The 18,353-nt window shown below is 42.8% G+C and overlaps 1 protein-coding gene across 11 annotated transcripts in view; it reads right to left on the bottom strand.

Annotated features, from left to right (window-relative positions):
* The window catches only part of DOT1L (DOT1 like histone lysine methyltransferase), a 76,904-nt gene that overhangs the window by 19,317 nt on the left and 39,234 nt on the right, over nucleotides 1-18,353 (bottom strand). For all 11 annotated transcript variants that reach the window (XM_080382228.1, XM_080382222.1, XM_080382225.1 and 8 more), the window contains 13 exons: nucleotides 16,144-16,223; nucleotides 14,759-14,827; nucleotides 12,006-12,112; nucleotides 11,036-11,077; nucleotides 9,470-9,553; nucleotides 8,502-8,736; nucleotides 7,937-8,050; nucleotides 6,347-6,438; nucleotides 3,347-3,448; nucleotides 2,607-2,744; nucleotides 1,845-1,970; nucleotides 569-1,050; nucleotides 175-298 (listed from right to left, as the gene is read on the bottom strand). In XM_080382228.1, the coding sequence (XP_080238354.1) occupies nucleotides 175-298; nucleotides 569-1,050; nucleotides 1,845-1,970; nucleotides 2,607-2,744; nucleotides 3,347-3,448; nucleotides 6,347-6,438; nucleotides 7,937-8,050; nucleotides 8,502-8,736; nucleotides 9,470-9,553; nucleotides 11,036-11,077; nucleotides 12,006-12,112; nucleotides 14,759-14,827; nucleotides 16,144-16,223 (1,795 nt within the window). The remainder of the gene's footprint in view (nucleotides 1-174; nucleotides 299-568; nucleotides 1,051-1,844; nucleotides 1,971-2,606; nucleotides 2,745-3,346; nucleotides 3,449-6,346; nucleotides 6,439-7,936; nucleotides 8,051-8,501; nucleotides 8,737-9,469; nucleotides 9,554-11,035; nucleotides 11,078-12,005; nucleotides 12,113-14,758; nucleotides 14,828-16,143; nucleotides 16,224-18,353) is intronic.

Raw genomic sequence — 18,353 nt, 5'->3', positions numbered from 1 at the left:
CTCTTCCTCTAGCCAGCATCTTTTTATTGTGTCACACATACTGTATTTTCTGTTATTTTCCATGCCATGCTGAGCATAAAAAGGAGCATGCCTGCATTCCCTAGTTTGAACAACTTTTTCTTTGTTCTACCAGGTGTTAACATCTCTGTGCTTGAGCGCCAGCAAACCTCTTACCTTCTCGCCTGCAACTGGTAAGGCCGCTGGAGAAGAGGGCCGAGTTTCCTGAGGACTCAGCTTTATGCCATTTGAAATACCAGGGCTTGGATATGTAAGGCCATTCTCTTTGACATGGTCAGCTCTGGAACAGAGACATACGATCGTTAGAATAGAAAAGCTGATGACTTCTCCCTTGCAAGGAATTCCTGTGCCCAATAAAAGGTGCCGTATCGCCTTATTTACTCAGTCAGGTGGCACTTATGGTGTTCTTACAACAAAACATTTAGAAGCGTATAAACCTCCACTTCTAAACGTTGGATGCTTGGATGTTTTTCCACAATCCAAATAAACCACCGTCATTAAAAGAAGCAATTACCCCTCCTTTCCCATCCCAGGAAAGGATTGCTCTCACCTCTGTATCTCATTAGTTGTTGCTTTTCCATTGACTCCATGGTCTTGATTCAAGTGTCTCCTTAGTGCTATTTTCGCTGGGGAAAACCGGGTATAATCAGGTAGGGACAAGCCCGTCAGCTTGTCTGCCTTCTGTCTGCTGCTGTGGTTTGGGGTACATGGAACTATTTCTTGGTCCAAGTGAGAGGTCGTGTACTGAGGTGTGTTCTGCTTGGAAGACGACCTGCTAAAGGTGTTATGAATTTCATAGGGAGTCGCATGGCCGTTCATGGACAGTTCAGGGCTCATGCCATTGATGTGGGGCATAGGAAACTTGGAGCATTCCAGCTCCAGCTGGAACCTGCCATGGTCAGCCTCAGGATCACGGCTCAGGTGGTTTTTATTGTGGAGTTGTACTGACAGTGATTCATCAGACGGCGTGTACGACTTCAGCTGCATGAGCTCCTGCTGTCTTTGACTCTTCTCAAGTTCCACAATGCTGATCTTTAAATGAAGAGGACAATGATTAAAGACTATTAACAATTCTACCACATTATGAAGTTTTGCCTCTATAGGATTCTTAGGAAAAGTGGCCCCATCTCTGGGAACAACGCAGAACAGTTGACCCAAAATATGAGAAACAAATTTCAACATGCTGCTCTGAGCTTGAGACCAAAAGGCACAGGTAAGGGGAATGGCTCTGGGACTCTCAGAAAGCGCTACTCAGATCTTGAAAGCAAATATAAAGTGTCTCCAACTTATATAGAGAGTATGGAGTCACTTGATACCTCCAGTCATTGAAGGAAACAGTCGCCCCATGTCAAAGTATCCAGCAAAAGGCTGTATTAGCTCTAGGGCTAATCTCACAGGAAAATAAAAGTTCTTCAGACACAGCAGTTTAATTTGTTTTCGCTATGGTAAGTGACGTTCTGTGGGTACTGATCCCTGAATCAGCCAGAACATCAGAGCACACATGCAAAGAAGCAGGACTTTTCATCATGCTTTTTAAATAAATTAACAATAAACCACGATTCCTTCTTCCACAGCATTACCAAGGAATCAGGTCACAGCATTTGCTTCCTTTAAAAGTTATCCACATCCTTATTCTTCAAGTTTACTAAAATCCTCTAATCAAAAGATTAATCTCGGGGGGGGGGGGGGGGGGGGGGGGGGGGGAAGGGGGCAGAAGAAAAGCTGCCACCTAGCTTAACCTTTAACATCATATTCAGCCAAATACCCTTAACTGTCCCAAAAGCTATCCCAAGTTGGTGACTCTAGATTTGCTTTTTGCTCTCTACCTGCAATTCCAAACAGTGCTTTTGTTTCTCAGAAATCTGGTTCTTCAACGCCTGCTTCTCTTTCAGTAAGTTCTCCAGTGACAACGTTGACCAGTCCAGCTTCAGTTCCTCACACCGTGCCTTAAGCTGCAAAGGCACGAGACAAACAGATCACAAGACAACTCTCACCACTTCACACCACCCAAGGTGCAAGCTGAAAGCCAGGCACCTTTCGACTGGATATATGCAAGAAGCTTCTTAGCCCACTGAAAACTCCTCTCAGCTTAAGGCAAATGCCACCAAAACGGTCCTGTGGTCCCTACATAGTGTGGCAGGATGTGGCCTGGCTCTTTCTGAAAAGGGTGTTATCACCCACCCTCCCTAACCTGCTCCACATCCAGATTTGCCCCTGAACAGTTTGAGCTACACCAAGACGAACCCCAGAAGCATTAGGGCCACCCAAAGCAAGCACTGGGCAAACTTCTTGGCCAGCAAGATCCAGGTTCAGCAACAAGTGCGTACACAGGTGCCAAGCTGTTCAGGGGACACAGCTGAGGCCAGAGCCAACTGTCACATTTGGTTAGAGGTAAAATAAAGGTCACTGAGAAAAGGGACCACCTGCGTTCTTTCCCTCATCATTCTTCTCCATTACAGAGAAGCTACAGCACCTGGATGACTTTTCATTAAGGCACCTTGGAGAGGGGCAGCCCTTGGCTTATGACCCATCCTCCTTACATCAAGGGCAGCATCACCCTGCTACTCAGACACAAGCACTGCACACACCAGCTGCAAGCTCTGGTTCCTGAGTTCACTGTTATCCTTCTCCAGCTGTTTCGTCTGTTCTTTCAGTTGTTGATTGTGAGCAGAGATTTCCTTCTGAGCCTGAATCAGGTCGTTGTATGTTAGAGCTTTAACTCCCAACTACAAGATGAAGAGAAGGAAAGAGATCATTCAGTAAGGTCTTGACAGCTTAATTCCCGACAACTGTCACATTCAAAAATGACATCGAGGAGATCCACAGAGTTTATGCAGCTCACAGCAACTCCCGCAGCATTCTCCAAGGCACTTTGTCATTGCCAGGGGATAACGACGAAGGACAAAAGTACCTCACTTGAAGCTGCTGTTCCAGTAATTCAACTTTAAAACTGGCATTTAGTTTCTTGCCAGCCAAAAGAACACTATTTTTGTAAAGAGCCACCACATTTCCTTCTGTGCTTTTGAATTTGCATTGGCAACACAGAGTTTGTTCAACCAGCAGGGGATGCGTCCTTTACTGAAATACCACAGTGTCTGTGGTCTGTCACCCCCTTCCCTTGGATACAGAGTGGCACACAACAATTTCAACAATGAAGATAAAACATAACCAAAGAGTGATACAGATTCCACATTATTTAGCATGATCTGCTACAAAATTGAGGCTGAAGACCTGAGACTATACTCTGGTCTTACTTATTTTTATCAAAAATGTTTGCATGCAGATGATTAACAAGCATCCACATCCACTTGCATCAGATCAGGGCTACCTCATCAAGTTTCTGCTGAAAAAGACGTTTGATTTCCTCTTTCTGTGCCTGGCAGTGGGTGAATAACTGCTGTGCTGTCCCCAGTAACTGAGCATTCTTTTCCTGGAAGAGGGAAGAGTGAGAAAATACACTTTTAGCACCAACTGCAGCATGGTCCAGCTCAGTAGGACATTTACACCTAGTTTGTACAGCAAGTTGGGAGTGAATCTGAGCTCAGAGCACGTAAGTATGAACTAATCTAGCGCTCTCTCAGACTTTTGTGAGCCTCTCTTTGCCAGTGTTTAACACTTAGTGAAGTTAGGAAAGCTGAAAAGTGCTTTGAAGTAGTTTTTTCTCCTACGTAGAAAAATATAATCAGGACAATCTTCAAAATTAATTTTTATTCTCCCAGTGCATTGTAAAGAAGTAGTAATAATCACATCCTACAGAGCAGAAATGGAACTGGAAAAGATTATCTGTATGAAAACTGTTACTAAACTGGGAACAGAATCTAAATCTCCAGAGACCCAATTCAGAGTTTTCCTACACAATACTCATGGAATACATGCAGAAAATGAAAATACGCTGTGGGGGAGGTAGGAAGAAAGTCATAAGCAAGCCAAACCACTTGTACTTGCAGTGCCAACATCACTTCAGCATGCCACCCAACCCTTCCACTCCCAGAATATTTCCTGCCCATAACATTCCTTAACTAGATACTTGCTTACTCATTCCACGGCCGGGTACCGTGTGAGCCGCAAAGGGCAAGGACGGGGCTGGCTAAACTGTCTCATTGAAGCAGTTCCCAACTGAAAGACAAGTGCAGCCAGAAAAGCAAGCTCTGGAGATTACACTTTGCTCCAACTTCTGCTGCGGAGGCCAAATTGGAATTGTGCAGAAACGGAGCCGTCGCTCCAAGAAGTAGTAGAGGACACAAGGGTGAAAAGCACCTTGATCTTCCAAGGAGGGAAGCAGCAGTGCTGGCAAGTTCCACATTTGTAAGAAACACGACCTGGCATACAGTTCTTGTTGCCTCTCATGCCAAGGACTTGGGAAAACACTGGAGTCACTGCAATGCTGAACGGACTGCCATAGGTGATGCTGAAAAAGTCATTTATGCTTTCAACATCAGTCATTTCATTCAGCCTTTACAGGCAGTGAAGGAACTGACAGCTCCATCTAAGGGCAACCTGGTGAACTAGCAGCTCACAGCATCTTGTTTATTTTAAAATCATACAGCAAAAACATTCTTCTTGTACTTTAAAAACCTTCACGTAAGAGGGAGATACTAAACAGACTACACAACAGCACCTCATCCAGCAAAGTTCTGCTTCTGCCTTTGTGAAGTTTAATCTGCCACACTCCCTGTGTATCGCTCCATTGAAAAAAATATTTTCATACTGAATTCCTCATTTTAATGTCTTAAAGTATGAAACAGCTGTCAGACACCAACACGAAGTGATTACTTTTCCACACTCTCCATGTTGACTTCCAGTGTACAGCACAACACTTGCACACTATCATTTCTCAGGCTGTTTTCTGGGCAAGGAGGTAAGTTAGCTTTACGCTGACTTTCCTGACAAGTACAGAACAAGCAGAAAAATATGCTGCTTACAGAAGCTGAAATTTCGAAGTGCTGTTTGACTGTGAAAAAAACTGAAACAACCACAGAAAAAAAGGTTTCGTGAGCACCACATCAGCATCAACCACTTCTCAGTAACGAACAGGGGGGCACAAGTTAGCCCCTCTCAACTGAAGAAACAGTTCCTGGGATGGAGAATTGCAGAAACCAACGCTATGGCTTTATACTGACACCTTCACAAAGGCCACAGAGCAAAGGCAAGCTTCCACAGGGGCTACCAAAAGCTGGAACTGGGCAGAAGTTAAAGATTACTGTTGAGCTCTATGAGAAAGGGCTCCTCCATGGAAGTAGCAGGCGCAGTCTCTCTCATCTGGGCTGATTTACAAACCAATTAAATTAGTCATAACTGAGGTAAAGCAATACAAGAAGAAAAGGTGTTTAGCCAGTAAATCTCCTCCCTCTGCTGGGGAGATGGCTCCATAGCAGAGAAAAATGCCACACTTCACAGCTGCAGGATTTTCTTCGCCTTTCCATGTATTTCAACCCACGACTTGGAAAATTTACACTTTGCCCATCATTAGATTATCAATTCATGTGTCGCTGCCCATGGCAGGGGGGTTGGAACTAGATGATCTTTAAGGTCCCTTCCAATCCAAACCATTCTGTGATTCCATTCATTTATCTCTTAAGTCAGTCATGACAATTTGGGTTTTTTAATCCCAAACTTCAATTTGTTACAAGTTTAATGAGCCGCCTTCATGCTACAGTACTCAATTCATTTAGGCTTTCCTACTCCGAGAAAAGAATAGATGTCAAAACCCAGAAAATTCAGCTCCAAGGGACAAGTGTTTTTCAAGACAGTCCTCATCCGAAGCTGCTACAATCTTTAGCTAGATCAAGCCCAATTTAATTATCTAAGAGCAGTTTGACTAGCAGCTCACAGGATGCATCCACGCAGGGCAGCCTGCTAAGCGGAGGGCAGGAACATGTTCAGGCAGTGCGTACTGCTGGCGACATCGACCACCACCCTCTTGCTCCTGTGACCCATGAGACATACAGAGAAGAAAAGGAGCTGCCAATCCCAAATGGGAGAAAAGGACAAGGTTCAAGAGACCAGCTTCCTGCACAGGTACACGCAGCTTCATGTGAAAATAGAGGAAAAAAACAGAAATATTGAAGTAAGTCTTATTAGGTGGAAGGGCACCAGAGAGAAGAGAGGAGGTGCATCTCTCCCAGTTTGCAGATTGGAAATTTAAGCACACAAAGACCGACTGAGTTAGCATTCAGCCTAAGCATTACTCTGGTAGAGTCTCTGTAAGTGGCCTGATGCAGCACTGGTGTCACGTGTACACAATGCCCATCTCCAGCATTTTCCTCCCACATAGAAGGTACCTGGTACTCTGGCAATTTTGTTTAGAAACGTTAAAAGTGAGACCTACCTTCTCCTGCTCCAGTAACTGTTGCAGACTTGCTTTATACTGAGGAGTTTTCATGTATGCCATGAACTGCATGTACTGGATCTTAAAAGAGTCTGCAAAATAAATAAGGAGATGATACATTTCAAGCGAGAGTAAGTGCAATGCCCCTATTTATCCCAATTTGCTCCCTTGACACCTCTCCCCACTTTGCCCTCTCTTGCTTTTTATTTGGACTGTAAGTCAGACCAAGCCATTAAAGATCAATTTAGAGCATGCTGAAAACCCATCTTCTGATGCAAGCTGAACTTTTGGATCCATTAGCTGCTTATAATAGGTACCCCAATGGAAGTCATGACAACGCATTCAAACACACAGAGGAAAAGGATGGGTGCTAATGGTGTGTTTGCATGATGAAAGAAGAGTTGAACAGCTTTTAATGCACTGTAAGTAGAAATAATAAAAGAGATTAGCTGTAACAACCAAACCCAGCCCCAAGCTCAGAGCGCTCATCCTCCCAGCTCACAAGACAGGGCTTGCTGTACTCCTCCTACCTCCATACAGAGAGACGACAGGCTCTACACCCACATTTACTCCACCCTCCAAGAAGCACTTGCTTCCATCTCCCATCTCCTGTGGCAGAATGAACCTGCCTTCTCCCCAGCCCTCACCGCTGGGGCCTTTCACCACAAAGCCAACCCCATACTTAAGGCCAGTTGGCTGCAATCACAGGCAGCCAAAACGTTTAACAGATGGTACACAGTACAGAGCTTTGCAGCAGGGCTGACTCCAGACAAGTGGCATTCTCTCCGCTCCCCCCACAACCCCACCCGACACTAAATGTCACTCTAAATTACTCTTTTTCTCTCTCTTTCTCTCCAGTAAGAAATCAGTCCCAACTGTAAGATACCACAGCAAGAGAGCAGGAGTTAAGGGCACCATAGGTGCCCTCGGTCTCTGCATAGAGAGGAACATTCCATCAGATTCCCAGATGATCTCAGACTGGCTCATGCCCAATGCCAAAGGCCAGAAACAGCTTGGGGTAGCAGAGGGGAGGAACCATAAGACCCAAAAAAACACCCTCCAAGTTCTTCCTTAAATCATGCCTTGCACACGGACCATATTTTCCAATGACACTGCCTCTGCGATCTCAAAAACTCAAGACAGCATCTCATTTACTTTGCTCTAAGTTTTGCAGAGAAAATGGAGTGGTGTTCCTCAAGATTCCATCATTTAAGAATAAGAGAATGCCTTAATTTAAAAGAGAGTTATTTCTGACTAGCCATTCCCATTCAAAGTTACTTTGGATTCCTGCTACACCCAAGCTTATTTCCTTTTGTCCTTTCCTTATTTCCAAAGAGCTGAAACAACGTCAAAAAACAAATGCAGACTGAGACATCAACTCCAGCAGCAAGCAACAGAAGAGACCTTGTGGTGATGCCAACAGAAGTGGGGCAGGTGGAAGAAGATGAGGAAGAAGCTACCCCCCCCTCCTGTTCAATACACAGCTTTCCACAGCTGCTGGCTATTTGTAGCCCTTGGATTTATGGCATGTTCAGAAACCTCCAGGGAGAGGTTCCCAGGACAAGTACAGGCACAACGTTACAGCCTTACCTAGCAGCTTCTGTAGTGCAGGTGGGGTAGGTGTCACCAGTAGCTGGTTCGATGAATGCCGTTGCACTTTAGGAGGTAGTTGGTAATATGGACTATGAGGTGACTTGTATGCATCTAAAGAGAGATGGAAAAAAAAACCACCTTTCAGATTACGAAAGTCATTGTTTCTAGCAAGTCTAGCAGCTTTGCCATTGGAAAGCCTGTCATTCACAACGCGAGATCCAGTGACTTCGCTAGATTAACAACACTGCAACAAATAGTTTGGAAGGGCATCTGCAACTTATCCTCAGGACAGCAGCAGCAGAGACAAGCTACGAGCCACAGCTCAGCTCCAGCTTCTCACCACGTACCTACAGCCAGATACAGCCACCACCTCCTCGCTGAAGCGCCCCACCAGCTCACAGGCAGCTTTGCTTTGGAGGCAAGGGAGAAGTTCGGACACAAAACCAAACTGAACCTAGCAATGAAGGAAAGACTACCTCCAAGCACGCACTCACAGCCTCACATACTTCTCTAGGCTCCTGCAGCAGGGGGTGGCCTCTTCCACTGCCAGCCCTGAACTCACCCTGAGGAGAGGATGAAGATGTCTGTGAAACAGTTTGAGCGTGCAGAAGTTCTAGTGCGGTTTGGTTCTTCTTGGTCTTGCGCTCTGTGTTTGCAGTGTTCATTTTCTTGGGACGTCCTCGTTTCCTGCCTGCCATTTTTCTTCCTTTTTTACTTAGCTTTTTCTTCCGTGCTTTGGAGGGAGATGGCTTTTTAACAGAATTTGCCGCAGCCTTTTCTTCTTCAGCACCAGAATCCTAATAGATTTTGAAAAGCCGAGACCTCTTTAGTCATTTCTACCTGCATATACAGCATTCCTTTTAAGCAAGCATTAATAACTTTAATAATTTTGAAAGGAAACTGATGCATTGCAGTAAAATAACTTGCCAGTGAAGCAGACTTGCTTGGGGCAAGACCCAACACCCAAGGAGTTGTGTTCATTCTTTTCTGGACTTATTACAGAAAAGGAAAGTTTTAACTGTTGTCTAAGAAAAGCTGACTATTCACCCTGTACTGACTATATTCTTCAACTGAATTTCATTTAAAAGTCAAAGTATATTCAATACTTCACATTTTTGTGCATAAACCGTCACTGAATTTCTAACAGTATTATACAACGGAACGAGAAAGGAAATGAGTCTTCCCAAAAGAGACTCAGCACACTTTGAACTCCAGTCCCGTATCCATGGGATATGACTCAGGGTAAGCACTGCAAGCTGGTGCTGAAGGTGAGCAAGGGTGGACAGCCAACTAGTCTATTCATCTTGCAACACCTTTTTTGCAGAATGAGGGGTGCAATTCCCAAGCGTAGCTTTTATTAAGTCACTCCATCGCATTTTTGTCCACAGCAACAGCTACACCAGTTCACATGTTCAGAACACACACGCAGTCAGTCTCCCCACAAAACCAGGCTGTTGCTGACACAGACTATGAGTTTATGCACAGATGAAGAGAAAATGCATTTACTCTACAAAAATGCAGGGTGTTCACCTTGTTTTCTTGAACCTTCGTTGGAGTAGTTGTGTTGCTCTTGTTTTCTCTTTGTTGACGACGTCTAGCTGCCTCTTGTTCCTCCTAGATAAATGTTTTAAAAGACTTAGTAATTTGTTCATATTTACCACTTTTTAAGACAGACCACTGCATTTCCCAGCTTAGACCTCCACAAGAGCTAGGTGTAAGTGCTCTTATCATACAATGCCTAATTAAAAAAGAAAAAAACCAGCTTTTGTTACCAGCAAGGGAAAAAAAACTTACCCTGCCTCAGGCAACATTCAGTGGGAAAAGGCAAATAAGTGCATGCCCCCCTTTTGCACTATATTATACTATATTATACTATAATAAGTTTCAGAAATGCAGCCACAGGGCAAAGGAGATTAAGCCCCAACCTTTTCCCTTATTCTGCCCCTCCCAATCCCATCCTCCAGATCACACACTGGTGTTACAGGTTTTGGGTTTTGCTTGTTTTTTTTTTTTTTTTTTAATTATTATTAAATATTTCAATAGCTTTACCTATATCCCTAGCATTTCATGTGTTGCTACATCACTTTAAAATCTTACGTGACTTGAAATGGCAAAGCCATTAATCATCGTCTAATTCAACTTTAGCCAAGTCTGTAGAGGAGACGATAAAAGACAAAAGCAGCAACTTTTAAGCTTGATTTTCTACTAGACAGCAAAGACAGGAAATTTCAAAGAGCTCCCTCAAAGCCCTTCTTGTACCTTCCAGGTGAGGTTTAATTTGCATAAAAATTCCAACACCTCTTCAATTTAAGCAAGTTATCGACTAGACCATGTAAATGGCAGATTTAAATAGCCTCACCATTAAAATCAGGGAAGTTCATAAGTACATGCATGCCACCCTGCTTGCCTTTTTTTTTTTTTTGACTCCGAGAAGTCTTTTTTTTCTCCCAAGTTTGAATTCAGCAGCCTGAAATAACCCGATCTCAAAGCTACCATTAGTCTGTTTGCAACACTTACTAAGCAAGTCAGCCTGAAGACAAACGTTCACCTGAAGTTTTAAATTAAGTGGCCTCACTTAATTCTCTTACCGGGAATAACCAGCCCCATTGGTAATTTCAGATTAATACAGCCCAGCACAGTCTCAAAAATCCACTGGCATTTTACTTCTACTTGTAACAGCACAGACTGCAGCAACTGACAACACATTCTATGTCTCAAATAGCATGTCCCAAAAGTAACATCTCAGAGCACTCCTCAGCTTCATTTTCATGCAGCTGAACACTGGGACGGATTCAAACTATCATTTCCGTTCTTTAACTTCAGTTCTTTAATGAAGGAATAGCTCTTTATAGACCTCCAGTGCAAGGCAAAACCACCTTGGGGCTGCCCCATTAATTCTCTATTAGAAAGCCTTGAACATGATTGTATTAGTGCTTGATGGCACACGATGCTTCACTTAAATTAGCTCCATGTCCACGTTCCTTGCTTATCAAGAAAATCTGATTTTCTACCAGTTCTGTACATCTTTAACAAGCGACTACATTCCTCACAGTGGCTGCTCCGTTGAGTTTTCTACAGAAAATGACTGAAACTTACCCTGAGTTTTGGATTTTTGAGACTAGAAAAATAGTTTTCAAGCTGAAAACAGAAAGATGAGATAGTCATTTTCAAAGTCATGACAGACAAATACATAAGAACAAAATATTAGCTTATGACAAATGCAGAACTGCAGAAATTCTGACTGGTTTTCTTCTGATAAGCTACATTAAGAAGTCATTCTTTTTAGCAACAAAGACACGTTGTATAGCAGGACATAATCCAAGCCTCAACAAGGTTTTCTCATCTTCACCACTGCCTATCCCTGCTTTAATGCTTTGTGTCATATATCCCCAACTCAGCAAAACATTTTTCATTAAGCTACTTCATTCTTGTACTCCACCAAAATACTTCCCTGCACTCTAGCATATTCTTTAACAAAAGCATTATTAGACTGCAGCAGACTAAGAAAAATAAAAATAGCTTTACTACCGTATCGTAAAAAACTCAGTGTGGGAACAAACTCCCTCCGCAAAAGTTTATGTTTCTACAGGGTTGTTTCTGTTTTCTTTAATCGAAAAAAATACCAAACAAAAAAACAGCAAATGCACCAGCACTGTTATGGAGCCTTGGCTGATTCTCCAGCAACTGAAAATTTAACTAAAATTGAGATTTACGGCTTGAATACGACAGAATGGAATGGTCTGTACACCACAATGCAAAGTGAAGAATTCAAGACCCACAGAGCCTCTACTCAGTGTGGCAGCGGCAGCACAAGACCACTGTTCCGCACAGCTACATATGCTGAGGCATCAGAAGGAATTACACTTGTGAGTCTGTGCACCTTCAACAAATTAACGAGCTACGACAGTAGCGTCCACAATTATACCCTTCCAGTTAGGCATGCTTTAGGTCTGTAAACACCTAAGGAATACGAAAACAACTCCCCAGAACAACGAACTGAAGCTGGCGTGTTGACTTCAGCACAGGCAGAGCAGGCAGAGATCTGCTGCCCCGTATTTATACTCACTATGGTTCGGTCAATAGTATGCAGGTAGTAAGAAACTGGTTTCCCGGTCCATGACACAGACCCTTTCAGTGGTGATAGCTCCACAACTCTCATTATAGTGCCAATATCTAAAGGAAGAAAGTCAAGTTAGGGAACCAAAGCTCACTCAGCTCAGCTGAAACTAGCTAGGCAACAGTAAAGGCACATTCAAAACAAAAAGATCACTTGTGATTCAGATAGCAATGTCCTAGAAGAAAGCAATGCAGCGAGTTTAAAAAATAACTTCTTATTCTCTTGCTACATGCATCCTACAGAAAACTTAATACATTTGGAAGATCTACCCTTCAATTCTTCAGAGCTAGCCATCTGAGAATAAAATCATGTGCTAGTGCAAGCTTTTAAGAAACAGAACCTTCCTGTGGAACCTACAAGGAACCCATCTGCAGTAACAGGCAGGATTTAATTAAACAGAACCGGTAACAGAACATCATTAGACCCGACCCATGTAAACTGTAACTGCACTATATTTGGAATGGGGACAAACATGTTTTCTATTTGCTTTCTTGCCTCTATTTGTTTTGTTCCCTAAAATTAATAGGTATGGGATGTGTCTAAGCATTTCCATAGCTGCTGAGCACTGAGTGGCATGACTGCAGAAGAAATTACAGCACGCTTCTAATTAAATAGAAAATTACCCAGAAGAGTCAAGAAGCCAGGTTTAGGATCCAGCAACTTCAACCGCTATTTTAACCACATTTTAATACTTGTTTTGGTTTGTCCCAACTCTTACCACATTTCCATTTCTTTTTCCAGATGGAACTACTAACTGTGGAAGTGTCACTTAGAGCAGCCCATTAAGACTGGAACCAGCCCCAGGCCTGGCACAGCCCATCCATGTTCATTTGATACTGGGATTTCCCAAACACAGTGTGGTCACAGAATGGGATTAAGACCTAAAATTTACTCCCACGATTTTCCATCGCTGTTTGTAGTCTACAAAGGTAATTTCTTTGCAGGACCTCTTACCTGAATCCCTGGATGAGTCTCCTATTAGTGAAGGCTATTATCTATTCTTACGCTAAGCAATCTCATTCACCCAAATCTTAATGAGCTATCTCTATATAATTTTATCATCAACATTAAATAACAGTGGATATATAAAATTTCAGCATTCTAGAAAACATTCCCAGTGAATCCACACTGGGGTGAAAGCTGAAATAGGATAAAGAACCGGCTCAAATGATAGTCATACTCGGGGCTTTTATTAAGTGAAAAAATAACAAAACGTTGGCCCCTCTGCCTCCCCACCACATCTTCAATAACTGCAGTCTCCCAAACCTCGCAAAGAGATCACAAAATGGTCAGAGGCCAGGAAAGAAAAGCCTTGAGAGACCAAAAAAAATTTATTTATGTCGGCAGGTCTCCTAACTGAAACCTCAGAAGTGCCTTCTTATATTTCATCTGGTTGTAGTGTGCTGTACAAGAGGTAGTAGGCTTTACTTAGGCGCTCTTTGTCTTACTAGCAAACTGACAGACCGATGTCAGCTCCCTGGAGGTTTGAGGATTTCCAGGAGTACCATTCTGTCTTTTTTTTTTTTTCCTTTTATTTTTAAGTACATGTGTACAAAGGACTGGCAAGCCAGGACCCGACCGTTAATAAGGTTCCAAACCATCACATGCCACAGAACAGAGTATCACACAGGAAGGAAAAGGGCATTTTGGCTGTCCCAGGCACAGGACATTCACAGCAACTCAAGCTTCGTAAAAATAACCCACAATGGCACTATTTCAGTGAAATGCCTTATTGACAGTCTTGAAAATACTATTCTTGAAAAGCAGTTTACCATGCGTGTCAGGCCAAAAACAGAAAACGCAGCTTGAGATTTGTTACTCAGTGTGTTACTTGCCATGTTTGCACAAGGAGCGGAATAAGGCGTTTTTTAAATTTAGGGAATGTTTTGCACTAGACACAGTAAATACATGTAAAACCTGGCCTGGGTTGATCTTTTGCTTGAAAAATTTCAACAATAAAAACTGGGGAAAAAAAAGGAATTGAAAAAAGGTCAGAAGAAAAACCAAGAGCATGGGGTGTTAGTAATCCCAAGACCTCATTAAAGTGTAGTTCACACACTTGCAAAGGCCAGCACTGGCAAATAGCATGTCTACTATATTCAGCAGAGAAGAAAAACACAAAACTTTGTTGGCAATGAAACAGACACAGCAACTGGGCGTTTATGGGATAGGTCTGTTTGATCAATTTACAGTACAGAAAAAAAAGTTTTCAAAGTTGAACATTTCAGCTTCCAAGCCTTACAGATCATGACTGGTGGGATTTACCTGGCCAGATTTAGACAGCCGTGGTGTAAGGAACTTGCACGCATGTTAGGCACTGCAGCTCTTTGTAGTTAAAGAAATGAATCACGCCCTTGCAACACCTTATTTCTCTTCAACTATAAAAGATGCCCAGCCAGGTAAACATTGACATTATAGACATCTAAACATAGAGGATAAACCCCATAAAAAGAGTGTCAGTTTGTTCCAGCACCGCATGGGGTTTTTAGTTTGTTTCCTTTTTTTTTTTTTTTTTTTTTTTTTTTTTTTTGTTTCCTTTTTTTTTATGTATTTGTTTGGGTTTGGCATGTATGCTATAATAGTACAACAGCATTTTTCACTTACTTACACAACTCTTTAAAGAGCAACAAAAATGCACTACAGACATGTTTGAGTAATGAATACACCATAATTGTAACGAACAATAAAAAGGGCAATCATACCACTCAAGTTTCGACTGTTAATTCTAAAATTTAGAGGTGCAAAAGGTTTTGAGGACACAATTCTCCCACCTGGAAAAAGAAAAAAAGAAAAAGCAGTGTCAGCTACCACCATTTCTTCCAGTAATGACTATTTGACTATTTATTAAATATAACCCAGTACAGAGCCCTAGAGCAGCCCTAATAAAACTATCACTTGTCTATCACTAAAAAAAAAATTACTTAATGCTCATTCTGACAGCACCCAAAAAAGTCAATATATTAAGTCCTGCTAGGTAGCTATGAGGTGACACCTCAAGAATCACTTTAAAATGACAGACCTTAAAAATACTTTAAAAATAAAGAAAAAAAAAGCACATTAATTCTCAGTGGCAATTTACAGACATTCCAATTAGAAGCACAGCTATCTCACTCCTAGTTAGTTCTTTTATACACAAGCCCCCAAAGCCCTTTTAAACAAATGACTGATAATCTCCACTTCGCAGCTATTGGCGGTCATTCAGGAGCCTCAGCACCTTCTGGGAAGAGAACTAAGGTTTCTCGGGTTTGTAAAGAGCTCTTGAACCTTCCCCACTTCTCTCAAGCCACCGTGAAGCAAAAGTTTTTAAAAAAAAACCACTAAAATTACAGACAACAGCTTAGGTTTGGGGATTTTACAGTTTGCAACAGAGCCCAGAAGTCACATTATTTACTTCAGCACAAAGCTGTACCATGGGAAGCCACAGCTTCTTTGTTCATGCCACACATTTTTCTTTCAAAAAATATTATTTTTGTAATTTCTACTATAACCAAATAAAATTGTTCATTATCCAAGAGGTTAAGAGGAAAGAAAAAAGGCCCCTCAGGCAACGTAAGGGCCACAGAGGGGTCACTGGGCATCCCTGGTCACTGGTGTCTGCAACGCAACTTCTCAAGAAGCACACACGACACCCAGTGACAGTGTCCCATTTTTAATACTTACTCTTTAATACCCAGTATTAAACATGACAACTTTAACTAGGAGAAGCCAGTAACGGAATCCAGTTACAGCAACTGGATATCCAAAGCCATGCTGAGGCCACCAGGAAGCTTTGCAGTCTTGGCCGTTGCATGCTTTGTTGGTTCCCGTCACAGGTAAGGAAGGACCGGCAGTCCTTTCCCCCCCCACAGAGCTCTGCAGAGAGTCTGTACACGCAGAGCTACCTCTGAGTAATCAGGTAGGTTAGAGATATTAAGACGGGAGGCAAAAATCCCAAGGAATAACCACTGCGGTGCAGATGCTTGCCCGCAAGGCACAGAACGAAACCCACCAACCTGGCTTCTGACGGCTGTCACTAAGCCCTTGCCACCACCAGCTCCCACAGTAAGCAGGACACCAATGGAAAAAGGTTCTGAGTTCGATTTGTTACCTTCCTTCATGTTTGCAAATCGCTCCTTCAGTTGGTGATCCACCTCAGGACCAAAGGCAAAATTATTCACAAAAATAACACTGCAAGATAATGGTCTAGTTAATGAACAGGGACAGGCAAACAGCACCCCAGCACCCACACAGCTACCCCCCCAAGATCACAGTCACATAACGCCTTTACTGCCACTTATGAAACTGAAAAATGCTGCTCGTCCCCCACTGTTCAGTGACATCCACCCAACAAAACCCTTTCTTCTTGCACAGTGCCACAAAGCAGGACCTTACCTTTCACATTCAGGGACACTGCCTGCAAAATTACATGTTTAAAAAAATTTAAAGGCACCCTCCTCCAACAGCTCCTCCTAGCATCCAGCTGAGTTTTGTACTGTAAGTTCCAACATAAAAACAATGCACAAAATGTTTTCACATCTCTGCCATGGTGAGGTCAAACACCAACACGGTAACTACCAACACACAGTAGTTAATCCACACATGAAAAGCAATACTCCCAACACAAGGCACATTTCACCCCATCACTTCTTCACATGCTTTTAAGATACCAGAGCAAAATATCAAAATATATTTTCTCTTCTAGCTCTAAATTCCCCTGTAATGCAAAAAGAAACTTGACATCTCTCAGCATGTTCTCCCTGACATAGACCCAGCGCTTCATCCCAACCCACAACAGAGGAGCTGCATCTTTCTTTTTGGGTTAGAAAACCCAGTGAGGGGGAGGGTGTTCCTGAAAAAAACCCAGTCACATAGAAACAAAGAAACCTGCACGTAGATTGAATCACACAAATGATAAAAATGTTTGGGAAAAACGTAACACGTCACAGATTAAAAAAAAAGCATCATCCTTTTATTTTTAAGAGGATAGGCTTGTCCTTGTCCCTGGTGCCTGTCTCCTACCAGCTTGCAACAAGAGCCCTCAGTATCTCTTGGAAGCCATCAAGCACCATGCACTGATGAACTGCGAAAGCCATTCTGGCATATTGTTTCAACACGAAGAACTGATTTCTTTGCAAGAGATCTGTTTGAAAACTCCCCTTCTAGTGCCTGCACGCATGAAACGTGTTCAACAAGGACACTGAGTTTAAGAGCAGCAGCCAAAGCTATTAAAAACTACGGATGAAAAAAATGTTTATACACCAAGAGAAAAAAAAAGTTACTCTTGCTGCGCCTTGCTCTTGGAAATTTGGGAAACCCTGCCTGGCAAGTAAGGCTAGCAGGGGTTTCTTCCTCCTCCTTCCCTCCATGTGCCAAAAAAGAGGCCTTGCAAAACAGCCAAGCATATTAATGGGACTAGAAAACATCCAGGAAAGGAAGGGAAAAAGACAGAGCTTGCCAGATTGTATTTTTTTTAGTGTTCATTCTGGCACAATATTTTATATGCACATGACAGAAGCACAGGAGCCCCCAGCCCACCTTGAGTTCAGCCCTCTGTTCAGCACGTATTGCTAAGCCACAAGTACAGTTACTACAGGGATACTATACCACGTGCCGCACAGCTTGCTCACACGGCAGCGCTCAACCACGTAGGACTGTGCCGTGGTACAAACGCACCCTTCCCTTCAGAGCTTCCATGCTCAAGGGAAGGGGGGCACTTCAACTTACTCCCTAAGGCTGGATGGCTCCAGTGCAAATTCATCAGACAATCTGCAGCCTCATTAGACAGAGCAGACGCTGAACAGTTGGCACACTCGGAACAAACACAAACACCTAACAGTTGCGAGCAAAAAGCTACTGGTTTTTGGATTTCTGTATCAGAGAGCAAGGTGGCTGTAGATCTGTAGGCATGCAGTTAGCTGCATACCACACAAAATAAACATCTACCAGCATTTCTGCACGCATTTAGATGAACCTCAGCTAAAAATAATATATATATATATATATATATAAAAAAAAATTGTTCCAGGAAAGGCTGCACAGACAGCAGAGGAGCCTGCATTTGGAATAGCAAGCAACAAAGCTAAGCCCCACCACGCTGCAAGGTGGGACAAGTCTGTCCACAAATTAAACGGCGCCTCCAGAAGTTTTAACTGAGGTACATAATAATACAAAAATCATCAGCCTGGCAGATGCCTTCTTGATGGAGTACTCTTAAAACAGTGTCTTGGAAACAATTCATAAATTGCCATAACACTGAAGACTTTCAGAGAGCCCTCTATGGCAACTGCCTTCCATTCCCCAACAAGGTCATAAAAACAA

The sequence above is a fragment of the Falco punctatus genome (genome assembly GCF_963210335.1).
Source record: "Falco punctatus genome assembly, chromosome: 4".
NCBI classification, from domain to species: domain Eukaryota; kingdom Metazoa; phylum Chordata; class Aves; order Falconiformes; family Falconidae; genus Falco; species Falco punctatus.
The sequence above is the reverse complement of the archived record's forward strand: the minus strand, read 5'-3'. Positions and strand labels throughout refer to the sequence as shown.